The sequence below is a fragment of the Lolium perenne genome, chromosome 4, assembly GCF_019359855.2.
Source record: "Lolium perenne isolate Kyuss_39 chromosome 4, Kyuss_2.0, whole genome shotgun sequence".
Taxonomy (NCBI): domain Eukaryota; kingdom Viridiplantae; phylum Streptophyta; class Magnoliopsida; order Poales; family Poaceae; genus Lolium; species Lolium perenne.
In genome coordinates, this window is record NC_067247.2 from 227,897,378 (window position 1) to 227,916,813 (window position 19,436).

The following is a 19,436-nucleotide window of genomic DNA, read 5'->3' on the forward strand; positions in this document are numbered from 1 at the left end:
GACACCAAACTCACCAGAAACGATGGAGCATATAATACCGAAGACAATGTAATGGACGGAGTGCATTTCACTGTGCCAACCCCTTTCATAGGTTGATAAGTTCCATCGGCTGTTTGGATTGTCTCTTTATGCATGGGTGGATGTGGAGTATATGATGCAAACTCACTCCACTTACCCGTGACATGTGCTGATGCTCCCGAATCCAGAATCCAATTTGAACAAGTTCCATTTAATGCAGAGCCCGACTTGAGATTGCTTCTTCTCGTTTGTGCAAGATTCACCCAATTTCCTCCGATAGTTGTTTTTCCACTTTGTTTTGGAATTTCTGCACTCTCCCTTGATTGTCTCAACTTCTCAATCTCCTTGAGCAATTGAGTCATTTTCTCAAGTAGCTTCTCAATTGTTTGATTCTCCCCCATTGATCAATATTGCTGAAAATCACCAACAAACCAGCTTATGTGCTTCTTCTCTTCTCTGCTATATTTGACCTACTCTTGCAGATCTCTCGACCCCTCTGGATCTTTCTTCTGGCTGCACACGCAGCTTAGGTCTCTCCTCTGTCCTCTACTCGCATACGCAGAAATCAGCACCTTTGCTTCTCCCTCTTCACTGCAAGCCACAAGCAGCTGCACCTCACCCAGCTGCTCCCTTCACCACCACTCCGAACGCTGCAGACGGTTGGCTCCGCACCTCTGCAGCAGCTCACATCAACACTTCTACCTAGGCAGCACTCCACTCCTCTGCCCGTCTGTTGTATTTCCCCTGGATTTTGCGGAACTCCACCTCACTCCACCGAATCACCACAGGCAGCCCGTAGCACACACCATCACTGCCTCTAGCTCTGATACCATGTAGGCTTTTGGGTAAATTGTGGATGGGTTGGTCACTTGGACCTCCACACCCTCTCATATATATAGCTCAACTTAGGCTTACATGTTAACTCATACACTAGAATAGTCTAGACACTACTACTATACTAACACTCCCTAGAATACTCTAGACTTTGCTAATAAACTAACTTAGATTCTAGCACACTACTGGAATATTCTAGGCTTTCCTAGGAGACTACTACTAATCTCCAATTTCCCTAGAGCATTCTAGACTCTACTAGAGTACTATTACACTAATCTTAGATTCCAACAGATAATATGGACTATCCAGTACCAGTTTCCACTCCTACCTTTCATGCCTTCATGTTGCCACGTACCTCATCCAACGTATTGCGGTGACCGTGCTTACCTTACCTCTCTTGGACGCTTCTGCATGAGCAGGAACACTCCGCACCGCCCCCGGCGGCTCTCACCAGCCTTGGCTGAAATATTAGAGCTCGCATGGCGTATACCCTCTCATTCATGGCGGCCCGCCTGTATGTGATGATGCGGCTCTCTTAACTTAAGAGTGTGCTTCTCCTTCAGACAATCCCACTCTTCATCAGACACCTTGTGTGCATTGTGCACAACATCTGCATGAGCTCCACACATGTTCTGCTCAAGTCAACACCCCAATCCACACCTCCACGAGAACGCTACACTAAAGCCAGGCGCACATTGCGGCGTGCTGTGTGGATGTGTTGTCGATTGTTCCGTGCACTATTTCATTTCCTACCATTGCGTTCCAATCTGTCAGACCAAACTAAAACACAATGAAACTCGATAAAACTTGGCGAAACCGTGTGGCACGAATCTTATGGTAGGGAATCAACAGCATAAACATGCAGAGACCTCCCGGGATAAAAACATTTCTCGATGAATACACAAGGTTTTGAGCCGATAAAGGGAATTTATTAATATCGCGAAAATACCAATTATACCCACAGTAGGTCTCGCTCGCTTGCGTTAAGCCTATGCTCGAACCCGACGTGACATGGCACAAGTACAACAATTAGCTGGTTGTTCCATGCCTGCCCTCCAGCCTCGCTCCACGCCTTAGCCTGCTCAAGCAGCGCGCCAGATGCCGAAATGAAGCTGCACCGATAACGAATAGCCTTCTTGGTGGAGTAAAAGGCCTTTCTGATAACGAGTCAAAGCAACTTCTTCACTTTCGTGTACCCATCGAACGGCAGCCCTTTCGGGGGAGCATTGTTGGCTGGTAGTTGGTGTGTAGGAAGCCGTTGGGCACCTCATGCTTTGCTCATTGATGTTGCGGTGGGGGCATGGCGATGGCAAACCGCCTGGTTTGAGGCAAGTGAGAGCCCAAGAAAGGCAAAGATGGAGCTGAGCAAGGAGTGCGTGGGGTGATACGAAAAAAGAAAGAAGAACCACATGACAAGTGGGAGTGGCTGAGACCACTAATTGTCAAATAGTTGTGAGCTGACATGACGTGCTAACTGGGCTCTATGACTAGGTCAAAGGGATGTCATATGGTTCACAACAGCGTTGGGTTGACCCATGGCTATTTTAACCAGTATTGGTATTGGAGGTTGCGTCAGAAATTCCTAACCAGTTTTTGAAGTCAAGGGTTGTAAAATGGACTTAACAACAAGTCCAGCATTGTAAAGTGCACTTTTCTCTTAATAGAATAATTTTTTAAATAGCGCAAATCATCCATGGGGTATTAGCATTATTTTGGTTCCTGTCTAATTTGCAAATAGAATTATTTACATATTGATATCCATGGTACTGTTTTTCAATAAGCAAAATTTTGAGTTGATTTTGAGCTGTTTGCAGATACTAGAAGCGATAACAACAAAGGAATGCCAAGAGGAATTTTCTCAGGAATCATTAGAAACTCTTGGAGATTCTTTCCTCAAGTATGTCACAACACAACATCTTTATAGCAAATACAAGCTTCATCATGAGGGAACACTAACCAAGATGAAGAAGAACTTGATCTCCAATGCAGCTCTATGCCAGCTGGCCTGCAACTACAACCTTGTGGTACCCAAGATTCTACTCATACTCTGCTTTGCATAATTTTTGTAAGCTCGTCATTTTGTTCTGGAGTATATCTGGGCTTGATAATGTCATGCTGCATTATGGACCCCAAGATTATTTCATGTCCCTTATCCAAATATGTATGCCATCTTTGCAGAAGCTATTTCCGCTCTTTTGAATAGTCTAATTGCTATCTTGCCATACGGCAATGCTCTACATTTTAGCGTATATAAGAAGTCAAATGCTCTATTCAATAGTAATTTGTATGCCAAAGGAACAAATATGCTAAAAGTACTGAATATTCATAGCCTTATACTTTTCGCAGTTTTAAGCTCCTAGGATCAGGGGTTTCCTTGACCTGTATCACTTGGATACAATTTTCTCTACTGTCTCTGCTGGAGCTTGCTTAAGCTGGGTGATAACCTGTTTGTTCATATTGCCAACTAATGGCGTTTTTATATCTGTTCCTACTTCATGGTATTGGTTTGACATGGCTAAGACCAGGTTATGGAATGAAATACAAGTTCCATGTGGACAAAATTTATTCATTACTAGAGTTGCACTATGTGATTTTGTACCATATAGCATCTATTTTTTTTGTCAGGCTGCACAGAAATGGGACTTATCTATGATCATTATTTTTTGTATTAGGTGCTAGATAACATTGGTTTCCCTTCTGTTTTGTTGGCAGGGCTACATTCAAGGTGAAGAGTTCAAACCGAAATGTTGGATCATTCCAGGTCTTGGTTACGACACGAGTAGCAACAGCAAAATTTTGTCTGCAAGCTCCAATGGTATGTACAGTTTGAGGAAGATGTCTCTTAGAAGTAAGAGAATAGCGGATACAGTTGAGGCCTTAATTGGAGCCTACCTCAGTGCTGCTGGTGAACAGGCAGCATTTCTTTTCCTAAAATCATTAGGAATGGATATAGAATTTCACACTAAAATTCCACCAGAGAGGACGATTCTTATAAAATCTGAGGAGTTCATCAATGTCAGAAGCTTGGAAACAATTATTGGTTACGAATTCAAGGATCCTTTATTGTTGATGGAGGCGCTGACACATGGGTCATACCAGATTGCTGGCACAACTGCATGCTATCAGGTTGATCTGAAAGCCTTTACACCTCTATATCTGGGTTTCTGTATTCCTGTTTTACTTTATCTTTCACAAACTTCCTTTTTTCACCAAGTTCAAAGGTCTAATTATTATTGCTAAGTTGGAAAATGGAAACTATGACGGTCGGTGCAAGTTTTTTTTAGAGGATAGTCGCTGCAAGGATGGGCGCTAGAGAAACATAAAAGTCCCAACAAAGTACATTGCCCTCACTAGAGACAATGATGTTGTGACAAGTGTTTTCACATGTGATAGTGAAACCGATACCTTTCAAATCACACGATAGGATTACATCAAGGGCCAGCCCTTACTATGATTATTTTGTTCTCTCTCTTTCTGTTTTTGTTTCCATATGTTTCTGTTGGGTTTCATATTTAGCCTACCCAACTTGCCTTGGAAAAAAGCTTTTGTTGTTGTTAGTTAGTTAGTTTTGATGCAGATACCAAGGAGCTACTGCATGGTTAGTACATGTAATTCCACTTTATATGTTATACATTTGGTGGTGTAAGCCGTGAGTATAGTAGAGACATTTTTGTTGGTAGCCTACGCTTAGATGTGGGTTTTAGGGGGCTAGATAAAAAATGGGGTACCAAAAATGGACCAGGCTGATTTATGTTAGGCTACACTTGATGAATACGTGGACCACTCTGCTGGAAGAATGATATTCCTTGTTGTCTTGATGGGACCACACAATATTTAAATTTAAATTCACATAGTAACGTGAGCCTTCATAGAATTTTCTTAGTTGATATATTTGAAGATCTTTTGGTATGTAAATTCGAATGTAGTACAGGGGAGCATGTATCATTTCAAGTGAATTTAAGTCTACAAGCCGCAGTATATAGTTCGACATATGTTCTTACAAGTTTGCCTCACGCAGAGGCTCGAGTTTCTGGGAGATGCTGTATTGGACCATCTCTTCACTGTATATTTCTACAACCAGTACCCTGAATGTACTCCGGCATTGCTGACAGATCTTAGATCTGCTTCTGTGAACAACTACTGCTACGCACATGCAGCTGTTAAAGCAGGATTAAACAAGCACATTCTTCATTCTTCATCAGAATTGCACCGAAAGATGGCTTGGTACCTTGAGAAGTTTGTGCAGTCATTTACGGGTCCATCACATGGTTGGGAAGCTGGCATTGGTCTACCTAAGGTGTGTCCTTTACTTTTTTGACGACTTTGATCCTTATTTCTACACTCAGTTCCATGCATTTCTTGCATTCCTATATTCTTTTACACACCCCTTAAAACGTCTAATCTTGAACCTAGGATAGTTACCCCTAGTTGCAAGATAATGATACAAAAAATCACCAGAGTTCAGCCCATCACAGCCAATGATGCATGAAGAATATTGAACCTAGGATAGTTACCAACCGAAGTATTGTGTGTGACTACAACCAGCCAATTACCAATGAACAAATGTTTAACAGGTCTATTTTATTATATATGCAAATGCACATCACTTGAGGCATCATGGCTAGGTAACAAATATTTGAGCCAAATTGCTTTCAGTAGCATTCACTACTAGTTTCATACAAGAAAATACTAACAGTGAATCCAGTTTTCAAATTTCAAAGCTAACATGTTCAGACCAATAATGTTTTTACCAGTCTAGGATGACACGCCCGTTTTCCGCTGATTGTTTCACCACCAGTTGTAGCTAAACAGCCAAATTCCAGTCTCATGTTTTCGGAGTGTTTAATGATCTCTACCACCAAATAGTACCTCCGGCTAGTGCCTAGGTCAATAAGAAATAGCAAAAGAACGTGCACTAGTAGCCATGTTGCTATTTGGATTGACCTGTAATACTGGTAAATTTTAGGCCTGAACCAGCCTGGACCAGCTGTTTTTGGGAGTTGAATAATTGTCTATGCTTATCTTCCCTCCTAAAGATATGTTCAGGATAAATGATACATAAAAGTACAATTCCTAGGGTTTCCAGCATTTCTGTAGTTTGTCCACTCTGGGATTCTTTTTCCCAGCTCGTGGATCAAATTGACATGCTGCTTGTTTTCTAACAAAACAGGTTCTTGGGGATGTTATCGAGTCAATAGCTGGTGCAATATATATTGACAGCAAGTATGACAAAGAGGTGGTTTGGAAAAGCATGAAACAACTGTTGGAGCCTCTTGCTACGCCAGAGACTGTTGAGTGTGACCCAGTGAAAGAGCTGCAGGAATATTGTGATCGCAGATCTTACATTAAGTCTTACACAACAACCCACAAGGACGGAGTATCATCTGTGGTTGCAGAGGTTAAAGTTGAAGGGACTATCTACTCAGCAACTCAAACTGGCCATGATAAGTCTGTGGCCAAGAAGTATGCAGCGAAGTTGCTGCTAAAAGACCTCAAGGAGAAGGCGTGCCAAGATTGTATCAGTCAACCGTGACTAGCCTGTTGGTACACAAATCAAAGTTTTTGTGGGATCTTGGGACAGAGATCTGGTGCATATGAGCACCAGTGATCCCTTTTCAGAAAGGTAATTAAAAATCATATTTCTAAGTTTCAGAAAAATCTGAAAATAAATCATTGTGTAGTCAGTATATGTGGATCTGAGTATAGTGATTCAAATCTCCAAAAAAAATCAGACTTTGTTGTTTTTGTGTTACTCAGAAAACAAAATATTTGTAATTGAGATTTTATACGTTAGTGGAATACATCATTAGCTACTTTATGAAATTTGTTACATAATTTTTTGAAATATATAAATATAAATTTTGAATTTTTTAATACAATGAGAGCACTGGTGCCTATGATCCAAAAGGACTTTTCGTGGGATCTTGCGTGCACTTTACAAATGTGCAGGTTAATCTATGTCTCTGAATATTCTGCTTCATGAAAATCTGGCATGTCTTGTGGTCTGTAAGGTATCGAGTGAACTGCACACATGTAAAGTACGTGCAAAGTATCATGTACATACAAATATGCTGTAGTATTTCTACCTCTCTACTTGTAAATGTGTAAATCATTTTTTTTAGCAGGAGCGTGTAATTTTCGTTAGGGAAATATTGGTTGAATAGTTGTGTTTTACAGCTCAATAATACTTGTTGTAATTCCTTTACGCGGACATACTTCCAGTGTAATGTGAACAGCCAGATCTGCCAATGTTTGAAACATGTCGGTTTTGCTCTTTGCCTTTTCATAGTTCAATCGAGCATGCCATAAGAGGTTAAAAATGGAAAACGTTTAGAATCAGATGACCAGTCACTCTCGCAGGGACGAGAACCAATTTGTGCTTGGATGGTTAGGAGCGTAGTGGTACCTCACCCCACTAGAGTTCAAATCCTAGATTTGATCCTTTGGTGTCTTACAAAGTCGGAATATTCTTCAGTGAGAGTGTCTCATAAAGGCGGAATATTCTTTAGTGGGAAACGACGTTCTCGTCGACAGCGAGGCACCTGTGGTGATTTTGTCAATCTCAAGTTTCGCTGGATCAGTTCTTCGACGCAGTCTCTCGAAGATGCTTATAAGGGTATGGTGTGCATATGTGCGTTCATAGGGGTGGCGGGTACAAATAGCATAAAAAATGTAACCAACGTTTATTGGAAAAAACAACACCAAAGATTTGGGGCCAAAAGCGGTTAGCAGTGACCATTGAATAAGTTTCTTCAGCTTGAGTTGGGTTAAAAGCGCGGAAAGTATTTGCACCATCACCGTCCTCGAATAGAGTGTTTTCTACGGTAGCTCCATGAATAACGCATAGCAGAGCCGCGTCTAATACTCCGACAACTCCCATCATATGAAATGGGTTCAACGTCCAATCATGAATCCTTGGAAGAAAAGGATGAATCGAAATATTGCTGCTACGCCAAAACTCGGCGCAAAGAACCAACCGAATCGCCCCAGTGGATAAATAAGGAATACATAAACAAAAAAACCGCGATTGACTAGAGAATGAGATGGCATTATAAGGCCTGCCATATCAGTTCTTCGACGCAGTCTCTCGGAGATGCTCATAGGGGTAGGATGTGCATGTGTGCGTTCATAGGGGTGAGTATATGTGTTCATGGGGTGAGTGTGCGTAGCGAACCAGAAAAATCCACATATTAGATTTGTTTGTTATTTCTCTCTTATGCATAAACATGGCATCATGCATATCTTTGAACTCCAAAACTATTTTACTAAACCCTATTTCATTGCTAAAACTAATCCCTCTCTTTTATCTAAAACCAAAATATATTTCTTCCTTATTTTTCTGCTCTTAAAAATCTGTTTGAAAATGGTTTTTAAAACAAACAGAAAAAATAATAAAAAGGAAACAGTTTTTAAATATAAAAAAAGGGGAGGCAGACTCCCCAACCGGCCAGGCCAGCACAGGCCCAACCGGATCCCTCTCCCGGCCCAGCTAACCCAACCCAGCAAGCCCCACCGAAACCTAGAGCCCCTGGCTGTTTTTCACTCCACCCCCTCCGCCGCTGGCCACCCCTTCTTTGCAAAAATCCCCTCTGCTCTTTTCTTTTCGCGAGTCGATCCTCCCACCTCTCCGCTCCAACTTGCTCGAGCCCGAGTCCAACCTCGTCGCTGCGCCCTCGCTCCCCTCTCTGCTTCCCCGAGCGCCGCCTCCTCTCCTCGCTCAACCCCGACGGCCACCACTCCTCTCTCCTGGCCGTGCGCCGCCGCGCGCCCCTCCCCGGCCGTCGTTTGCGTCCACGTCCGGTGCGTCCTTCCGACCCCGCCTCGTGCTGCGAGCCGCGCCCGCATCCAGGCGCCCTGGCACCCTGCTCCGCGCCGTCGACGTCGTCTCCGCGTGCTGCGACCGCCTCGACCTTGCGCGCGCCACCAGGACCATCTCCGCGCCGCCCGTCGCCTTCCCTCCTCAAACCCCTGCTTGCTCTGCTCCTCTGTGCACCGCGCCAACCGTCGCCTTTGGCCGCGCGTGCCCGACATAGCCATGGCGCCAAGTCCGCCTCCTGCTCTGCTCGCCTGCGTGCGCCCCTCCGCTTTTCTGTCCCGAGCTCGCCGTCCTCGCCACGAGCTCTTCAGGCATGCTACCATGCGTCGCTGCACGCACATACATGTGCTCTGTATCCTGTAGTTCTTTTTTTTTGACACTGGAAATAAACTTCTATTAACCAGAGAGCACAGCCTGATCGCTGGCTGCAAGAACATGGGCAAAACCTGGAGCATATCCCGGCCATACGGCTTGGGGATTATACTCCAGCTTAGCCCCGTGCATCGCCCCCGTGCATCGAAGTATATGGGATGGTTATTGGTTGACCGAATGGCGTCGCCCCCAAGCAACCTAGCTCCGCCCGCAAGCAACCTAGCTCCGCCCGCAAGCAATCTCGCACCACCGCCCTGCAACCTAGCGCCGCCGGCGACCACTCCCCTCGATCTACATCTCCCGCGGCAAACTCTTCCCATCTTCAGAGAATCGCGCGCAGTGATTCTCCGATTTGTTCGGGATGGTTTCATCGTTCGTACTCCTGGGATTGCGATTTGGGACTCCTCGATTTCACGTTTTTACGATTTGAATCGTAATTTCATCGCTGAATCTGATCACAACGTTTCTGTTCTTTCGAGTGGGACAGCGCAGGAGATCGGAGGATTTCAAATCTTGTTCGGCCCGAGTATTGGATGTGGGTTGGACCGAATTTTTTTGGGTCGAGCCCAACGTTCTCACTCGCCCATTAGTCGTAGATGTGAGTGGATCTCGTTGCGACATGGATCTGGAGCTCCCCCAACCTCCCCAGTGGCGCCTTCTGCTGGGCCACAGCCCAACACTGTTCATCGAGCCCCGCTTTTAGCCTGCGCTGCGGAGAGGGTCAGGGTAAACCCTAATTCTTTTGGCACTGGAGCGGTGGTTTTCATCGCATCGCCTACATCCCCCAGATCTGTTCTCCCTCAACCACCTCCTCCCCGTCGCTGGTCTGGGACTACCACCGGCGACAGTAGATCGTTTGCTCAGATCGCCGCCCTGCCACGGATGGATCGGAGATTTGGAGGCCCGCGCAGATCTCCTCCAAGGAGAAGCAATTACTTCGGCTACCGGCCAAGGGCTGGATCTGATGCCGATCGAAGAGATGAGCAGCGCCGCTGGGAAGATGAGCGCCACCGTGATGAAGAATGGCGCCGCGAAGACGAGAATCGACGTCGTGAAGAGGAGCGGCGACATGCAGATCAAGAGCGACTCCGATTTGAGGAGCGCAGAAGGCTGGATGAGCGCATGCGCCTTGATGAAGAGCGCCAACGTGAAGCAACCCGTATTTCGGAGAGGGTAGCGCGCGAGCGAGCCCTTGCCGAGAGATCTCGCAAAGATGATGATCTGCGTGCTCGAGATCGATGGGCACAAAAGTAAAGTTTTGAGAGGTGTTTGTTGTTGTCAACGAATGGTAATGGGTACACCAACTACCTCGCCAACCGGACTTTCAAGAGCGGCTCCCATGAATTATTTGCATATTTATGTGGCACTCCTTCCAACCTTTCTTACACAAACCATGGCTAACCGAATCCTCGGGTGCCAGCCAACAATCTCATACCATGAAAGAGTGCCTTTTTATTTTAGTTTTATTATGATGATGACACTCCCCCCAACCTTTGCTTACACAAGCCATGGCTAACCGAATCCTTCGGGTGCCGTTCAACAATCACATACCATGGAGGAGTGTCTATTTTTGTTAATTAATTTGGGACTGGGAATCCCATTGCCAGCTCTTTTTGCAAAGTTATTGGATAAGCGGATGAAGCCACTAGTCCATTGGTGAAAGTTTCCCAACAAGATTGAAAGATAAACACCACATACTTCCTCATGAGCTATAAAACATTGACACAAATTGAGAAGCATTTTGAATTGTTTAAAGGTAGCACTCAAGCAATTTACTTTGGAATGGCAGGAAATACCACATAGTAGGTAGGTATGGTGGACACAATTGGCATAGTGGTTGGCTCAAGGATTTTGGATGCATGAGAAGTATTCCCTCTCGGTACAAGGCTTAGGCTAGCAAGGTTGTTTGAAGCAAACACAAGTATGAACCCGTACAGCAAAACTTACATAAGAACATATTGCAAGCATTATAATACTCTACACTATCTTCCTTGTTGCTCAAACACTTTTACCAGAAAATATCTAGACCTTAAGAGAGATCAATTATGCAAACCAATTTCAACAAGCTCTACAGTAGTTCTCCACTAATAGGTTTAAACTACATGAAAAAACTTAATCATGATCTACTTGAGAGCTCAAAACAATTGCCAAGTGTCAAATTATTCAAGACATATGAGGCATTTTCTGTTTCCAACCAAATCACAATAAGTGCTGTAGCTTCCAACTTTTATCATTGAACTTTAAAAGTAAAACGAAGAACAAGTGTTCATATGAAAAAGCGGAGCGTGTCTCTCTCCCAAACAAGGATTGCTAGTATCCATCTTATTCAAACAAAAACGAAAATAAAAGCACACAGACGCTCCAAGTAAAGCACATATGGTGTGACCGAATAAAAATATAGTTTCAGGGGAGGAACCTGATAAGTTGATGAAGAAGGGCATCCCCAAGCTTAGACGCTTGAATCTTCTTAAAATATGCAGGGATGAACCACGGGGGCATCCCCAAGCTTAGACTTTTCACTCTTCTTGATCATATATCACCCCCCTCTCTTGACCCTTGAAAACTTCCTTCACAACAAACTTCTCATAAACTTCATTAGAGGGGTTAGTACTCAAAAAATTTGAATCCACCTTGGTCCTGTAGTGGCACATTGCAAGAACTCAATAAAACATTACCTACAGCTCTCTATGTCTAGAAAAGCTCGCTTAAAGTCCACAAGAGACAATGCAAAAAACAGAGACAGAATCTGCCAAAACAGAACAGCCAGTAAAGACGAATTTTAATAAAATACTTCCGTTGCTCAAATCAGAAAACTCAAAACTAATGAAAGTTGCGTACATATCTGAGGAACACGCACGTAAATTGGCATATTTTTCTGATTTTCCTACAGAGAAAACAGCCCAGATTCGTGACAGATAGAAATCTGTTTCTGCGCAGAAATCCAAATCTAGTATCAACCTTCGATTAGAGGCTTCACTTGGCACAACAAAACACAAAACTAAGATAAGGAGAGGTTGCTACAGTAGTAAACAACTTCCAAGACACAAATATAAAATAAAGTACTGTAGCAAAATAACACATGGGTTATCTCCCAAGAAGTTGCTTTCTTTATAGCCATTAAGATGGGCTCAGCAGTTTTAATGATGCACTCGCAAGAAATAGTATTTGAAGCAAAAGAGAGCATCAAGAGGCAAATCCAAAACACATTTAAGTCTAACATGCTTCCTATGCAAAGGAATCTTGTACACAAATAAATTTATGAAGAACAAAGTGACAAGCATAAGAAGATAGAACAAGTGTAACTTCAACAATTTCAGCATATAGAGAGGTGTATTAGTACCATGAAAATTTCTACTACCATATTTTCCTCTCTCATAATAATTTTCAGTAGCTTCATGAACAAACTCAACAATATAACTATCACATGCAGCATGCTTCTCATGATTTCCAAACACATAATTTTTATCAAGTTCAAGAATAGTGGAATAAAAACTTTCAAACTTACTTTTATTAATAATATAACAAGGTAGTTGATCAATCTCAAGAGATATGGGACTCATAGAATAAGTCAAGGACTCTCCAATCCCATTTTCATTAGTAGTACAATTAATATTATCTAGTAACATAGGACCATCATCTAGAGCTTTATCATAAACATTTGCCAAGCAAAATTCTTTAGTACCATGCATTTCGACATCAGGCACAAACAAAGCATTATCATAAGATTTATCAAAGTAGCATGGATTATCATAAATAACAGTAGCATAATTATTCTCACAAGTTTTACTCATAGGGAATATTTCAAGAGAATCCACAGGAACATAACATTCAACTTCTTTCGGTAAGCATGGAGGACAATCAAATAGTGTAAGAGATAAAGAGTTACTCTCATTAGAAGGTTGGCATGGGTAGCTAATCCATTCTTCCTCCTTTTGTTCGTCGCTCTCCTCTTCTTTTTCATCCAATGAGCTTTCAGGTTCATCAATTTCCTCCTCTTTTTCATCCAATGAGCTTTCAGGTTCATCAGTTTCTTCTTCCACCGGTTCTGCCAAATTGCGAGTGCATTCTTGTGCATTAATGTGTCTCTCTTTATAATCAAGGATATAAGGATTCCTACTGTAGCATTCTATGCAAGAATTAAGGATAGTAGAGACATAATCTTTAAGGTCCTTACAAATAGCACAAGTTTCATAATTCTCAACCATGAAGGATTCTATCTCGGAGGCTCCCATAAATAAGACAAATTGTTCTACCTCTTCGAACCCATAATGAATATAGCAATTCCGGTTATAGTTCTTAATAAAAAATTCCTCACTAAAGCCACATTGAAATTTAAGATGATTAGTATCCTGTTGAGAGCAACAGTTTATATCATGGCGTCTAAGCAAGATTCTAGCAATTGTATTTAATTTCTCTATCATAGCACTCATTATTTTACCAGTTCTTGATTCTCTATAATTATTATAACATTCTATAAGCTCCAAGTAGGTTGTAGGTTCTCCCATAACAACAGTTTTTAATTTTTTGGTTTTTCAAATTTTTATGGATTTTTGGGTATATGAGACAAATAAAACAAGACAAAAATAAACTAAGCAAAAGTAAACTACGCAAAATAATACTAGACAGAAATAAACTAAGCACAAATAAACTAGACAAAAGTAAACTAAGCAAAACAAAATAAAATAAAACAGAGAGAGAGGTAGAGTGTACTCCCCAGGTGAACTTATGAGTAGAGCTATGCCTCCCCGGCAACGGCGCCAGAAAACAGTCTTGATGACCCACAAGTATAGGGGATCGCGATAGTCTTCGAGGGAAGTAAAACCCAAATTTATTGATTCGACACAAGGGGAGGTAAAGAATACTTATAAGCCTTAACAACTGAGTTGTCAATTCAGCTGCACCTGGAAAAGCACTAGCAACAGGGGTGATGTGAAAGTAGCAGTAATATGAGAGCAATAGTAACAGTAACACAGCAGCAGTAATAGCAATATGAGAGCGATGGCACCAGAAGATAGTTGATACTACTTCCAATGACATGTAGAACGAGTATGTAATGATGGGAGATGGACCGGGGTTCCCAGCGATCTACACTAGTGGTAACTCTCCAATAACAAGTGTCGGGTGAACAAATTACAGTTGGGCAATTGATAGGAATCAAAGCATTAAGACAGAACATCAAGATTATTAATCATGTAGGCATGTTTTCCGTATATAGTCGTACGTGCTCGCAATGAGAAACTTGCACAACATCTTTTGTCCTACCAGCCGGTGGCAGCCGGGCCTCAAGGGAAACTACTGGATATTAAGGTACTCCTTTTAATAGAGTACCGGAGCAAAGCATTAACACTTGGTGAAAACATGTGTCCCTCACATCACCGCCATCCCCTCCGGTTGTCCCGATTTCTGTCACTTCGGGGCCTTTGGTTCCGGACAGTGACATGTGCATACAACTTGTAGATACAATCTAAGCAATAATTATAAAGCTCAAATCTAAGATCATGCCACTCGGGCCCTAGTGACAAGCATTAAGAATAACAAGATTGCAGCAACAATAACTTCACAAACTTTATAGATAGACTAATCATAATGTATCATACATCGGATCCCAACAAACACAACACCGATTACATCAGATGAATCTCAATCATGTAAGGCAGCTCATGAGACCATTGTATTGAAGTACATGGGGGAGAGTATACCGACATAGCTACTGCTAGAACCCGTAGTCCATGGGGGAACTACTCACGGAGCATGGTGGAGGCGGTGGCGTCGATGGAGATGGCTTCCGGGGGCACTTCCCCGTCCCGGTAGGGTGCCGGGACAGAGACTTCTGTCCCCCGAATCGGAGTTTCGCGATGGCGGCGGCGCCCCTGGAGTCTTTCTGGAGTTTCGTCAATTGGTACGGTGTTTTTAGGTCGAAAGGGATTTTATAGGCGAAGAGGCGGCGCGGGGGGCACCTGGGGGCGCCTCACCCTAGGCTGGCGCGGGCCCAGGCTAGGCCGCGCCGCCTTATGGTGTGGTGGCCCTCTGGCCCCTCTCCGACTCTTCTTCGGTGTTCTGGATGCTTCCGGGAAAAATAGGAGGTTTGGCGTTGATTTCGTCCAATTCCGAGAATATTGCCCGAACAGCCTTTCTGGAACCAAAAACAACAGAAAACAGGAACTGGCACTGTGGCATCTTGTTAATAGGTTAGTTCCGGAAAACGCATGAAATCATTATAAAGTGCAAGCAAAACATGTAAGTATTGTCATAAAACAAGCATGGAACGACAGAAATTATGGATACGTCGGGGACGTATCAGGACTCCTTGTTGTTCACATAACACACATGTATCAATGTTTTGGTTAATACAATTATAGCATGGTATGTAAACATTATCATAAACTCAAAGATATTATAATAACCATTTTATTATTGCCTCTTGGGCATATCTCCAACAGAGAGATGGACCGGGGTTCCTAGCGATCTACACAAGTGGTAACTCTCCAATAACAAGTGACAAGTGTTGGGTGAACAAATTACAGTTGGGCAATTGACAGGATTGAAATAGCATTAAGATAGAACATCAAGATTATTAATCATGTAGGCATGTTTTCCATATATAGTCGTACGTGCTCGCAATGAGAAACTTGCACAACATCTTTTGTCCTACCAGCCGGTGGCAGCCGGGCCTCAAGGGAATCTACTGGCTATTAAGGTACTCCTTTTAATAGAGCACCGGAGCAAAGCATTAACACTTGGTGAAAACATGTGATCCTCATACCTACGCCTTCCCTCCAGTTGTCCCAATTTCTGTCACTTTGAGGCCTTTGGTTCCGGACATAGACATGTGCATACAACTTGTAGATACAATCTAAGCAATAAGTATAGAGCTTAAATCTAAGATCATGCCACTCGGGCCCTAGTGACAAGCATTAAGCATAACAAGATTGCAGCAACAATAACTTCACAAACTTTATAGATAGACTAATCATAATGTATCATCCATCGGATCCCAACAAACACAACACCGATTACATCAGATGGATCTCAATCATGTAAGGCAGCTCATGAGATCATTATATTGAAGTACATGGGAGAGAGAGTACCAACTAGCTACTGCTAGACCCCGTAGTCCATGGGGAACTACTCACGGAGCATGATGGAGGTGGTGGCGTCGATGGATATGGCTTCCGGGGGCACTTCCCCGTCCCGGCAGGGTGCCGGAACAGAGACTTCTGTCCCCCGAATTGGAGTTTCCCGATGGCGGCGGCGCCCCTGGAGTCTTTCTGGAGTTTCGTCAATTGGTATCGAGTTTTTAGGTCGAAAGGGCTTATATAGGCGAAGAGACGGAGTCGGAGGGGTTACGGAGGCGCCACACAACAGGGCGGCGCGCCCCCCTCCTGGGCCGCGCCAGCCACATGTGTGGGCCCCCTGTGGCCCTCCTCTGGTCCCCCTTTGACTTTCTGGAAGGTTCCGGGAAAAATAAGATGTTGGGTCTTTGTTTCGTCGAATTCCGAGAATATTGCCCGAACAACCTTTCTGGAACCAAAAACAACAGAAAACAGGAACTAGCACTTCGGCATCTTGTTAATAGGTTAGTTCCGGAAAACGCATAAAAACATTATAAAGTATGAGCAAAACATGTAGGTATTATCATAAAACAAGCATGGAACATCAGAAATTATAGATACGTTGGAGACGTATCAGTGACCTGTAAGGGTAGGGTGTGCTCCAGCTTGTATTGCAAACCTGTTTTTTTTTGAAACTTAAAACCTCATATATTAAGGTCAGCAAGCCGCCTCATTAAAAACCTTCCAGCCCCCTTCGGTACCCTGGAAGGAAAAGAGTGCGTCTGAAACTTGCTGCCTTCTCAACAAAGAAATTACATTGTTGTGAGCAAAGTCACATCATTCATTACATAACGGAGAATAAAACTTGGAATATCACCCTGCCAAAGCTGAGTATCATTTGATCTATAAGCATACTTTGCTAACCCATGAGCCACTTGGTTTGCTTCCCTGTGGCAGTGAACAAACGAGATCTCCGTCATATCACTAGCCTTCTGGAAGCATTCAGCTAAGATTGCAGCATAAGGACTATTAATATCCACTTCGCCGTTGCATTCTTTTATAATATCCAGGGAGTCCGTTTCTACTTGACAGGAAGTACAACTTAGTTTCTCCAGAAGTTCAAACCCCCTAAGGATCGCAGTTGCCTCAGCAGTTGCCGGGCTGAGCATATTCTCCAGTATACAGTAGTATCCCGCCATAACCTCCCCTTTTTCATTTCTCAAGACTCCTCCTGCGGCACCAGAACCATTCGTAAAATAGGATGCATCAGTATTAAGTTTTAGTTTACCTTTAGTTGGTTTCAACCACTTGGATTCCTTTTCCTTTGACTTCACCTGGCTAGCTCCAAAGTTTGCAGTAAGAGCCTTAATTGCGAAAGCTGAGTTCTTTGGAGGACTTACTCTCTCACCCTTCACTGCCTCCCTCCGTTGCCACCAAATATACCACCCTCCGACCGCAATTAATTAATGTAATGTGACTCCTTCAAGATTGGGAGCCTCTCTATTAGGTGATCGGAGGATAAACTCGAGGACAACAGAGCCTGAACGATCAGCTAGAAGTGCATGTTGAATCTCATCCGACAAACCCAATTCATTCCAAATCTCCTTTGCTCTTAAACACTTAAAAGGAATATGACAAATGTCCTCCAGACCACTTCTGCAAATTGGGCATTGAGGAGATACCTTAATATGCCGCCCTGCCAAAATGGCCAACTCAGGAAGAACACCATGTAATGCCTTCCATAGGAAAATTTTCACTTTCCTAGGAATGTTTAACTTCCACATAATATCCCATAGAGGGTTTATTTGAGCCGAGCCCTGGCCGTCTCTTCTTCTTCTCATATGTCCAAACAGATGTTGCCACTGAACATGATAAGCAGAACGAACTGAAAACAAAAGTTCTTTGTGTACTGCCATGCCACGAAATCATCCGATAGATGATGGCTTAGGGGGATCCTTAGAATTCTTTCAACATCTATCTGTACAAAATTGATCTAACCAGCTCCTCATCCCAACTATTAGTAACCGGATCAATAAGATCATTCACTGTCCTCACCAGATTATGTCCCCTTCTTGTATAAACTTTTCTTGTCGGGCTTGATGGTATCCAGTGGTCCTCCCAAATGTTCACATTTTCACCAGATCCAATTCTCCATATATGACCCCTTTTAAAAGTTTGTAAACCTGCTACAATACTTTGCCAGGTGAATGACGAACCACTCTTGGGTCCCGCATATAAAAGATAAGTATTTGGAAAATATTTTGCCTTGAGAGAACTTACAGTCAAAGAAAAGATGGAAATCATCTCACATGCTGTCTGGTTTGCATCTCCCCTTGGGCTTAGGGTTGAAGGTTTATATCATCTGGACAACACCCATATTCAGAACACGATCAACTATATTCTCAGTTTTTACAAAAATGAAAATGCTCTTCAAAAAGTCCTTTGTATCCTTTGGTGCATTTGGAAAGCTCGTAATGACTTGATATTCAAAAGAATCAAAAGTACTCCTTTACAGGTATTGTTCAAAGCAAAAGCTATACAAGCGGAAAAAGAAATTTTTTCCAATGGTAAAGATCAAGAGTTAACTAGTAAAAAAGAAAAGGAAACAAGAGTTAACTACTTAGAACCCGATCCGAATTATATTGAAAGAGGTCCCAATATCTACACTGATGCTGCCTGGAAACATAGTATCTTAGCAACAAACAGAAATCATATTCGAGAAGAGAAATCTGGTATTGGTATTTATATCGACTGGAAAGAAGGAGATCATCATACTATCTATATTCAGGCAGCCTCTGTTGCATGTTCAGCACTTCAAGCAGAAGCCCAGGCGTTGGAATTAGCAGCGCATATTGCAAGATCTCTACAACTTCAGGAACCAAAGTTTCTAACGGATAATCTCACATTGGCTCAAGTGATTCAGAAAAAAGATCCTACAGCTTATCCTGGACACTGGAGTATAAGACCGAATCTTTACCAGTTCTTTCATCATACTCAGGGTTATCAAGCCAATATCTTCAAGATCAAGAGGGACATCAACAAAATTGCTCATAAACAGGCTCAAGAAGCATTCAATATACATAGAATAGGGGTCTGCCTTTACAATTGTACTAAACATCCCTCAGATCAGTGCCCTGTAATTGCTGTTATCAGCAATCTAAATGTGCATCCATGCACATTACTTTCTGTAATCTGTATTTGATATCAATGAATAATATTTTGAATTGTAAAAAAAAAATTTGGTGAATTGGTGACGTTGTGGAGTAATAAAATGACAGCCATTTGATCTAAAAAAAAGAAGACGCGAGAAACGGCGTGCGAGTATCAAACACGCGCTAGGGACT

At 42.8% G+C, this 19,436-nt stretch overlaps 1 protein-coding gene across 2 annotated transcripts in view; it reads left to right on the plus strand.

The window, feature by feature from the left end:
* Window positions 1-6,675, plus strand: part of LOC127323291 (endoribonuclease Dicer homolog 2a) — a 33,309-nt gene extending 26,634 nt beyond the window's left edge. For both annotated transcript variants that reach the window (XM_051351447.2, XM_071819089.1), the window contains 4 exons: window positions 2,667-2,876; window positions 3,565-3,978; window positions 4,871-5,149; window positions 6,023-6,675. In XM_051351447.2, coding sequence (XP_051207407.1) covers window positions 2,667-2,876; window positions 3,565-3,978; window positions 4,871-5,149; window positions 6,023-6,385 — 1,266 coding nt within the window. In that variant the 3' untranslated portion in view covers window positions 6,386-6,675. The remainder of the gene's footprint in view (window positions 1-2,666; window positions 2,877-3,564; window positions 3,979-4,870; window positions 5,150-6,022) is intronic.
* Window positions 6,676-19,436: the final 12,761 nt, after the last annotated feature.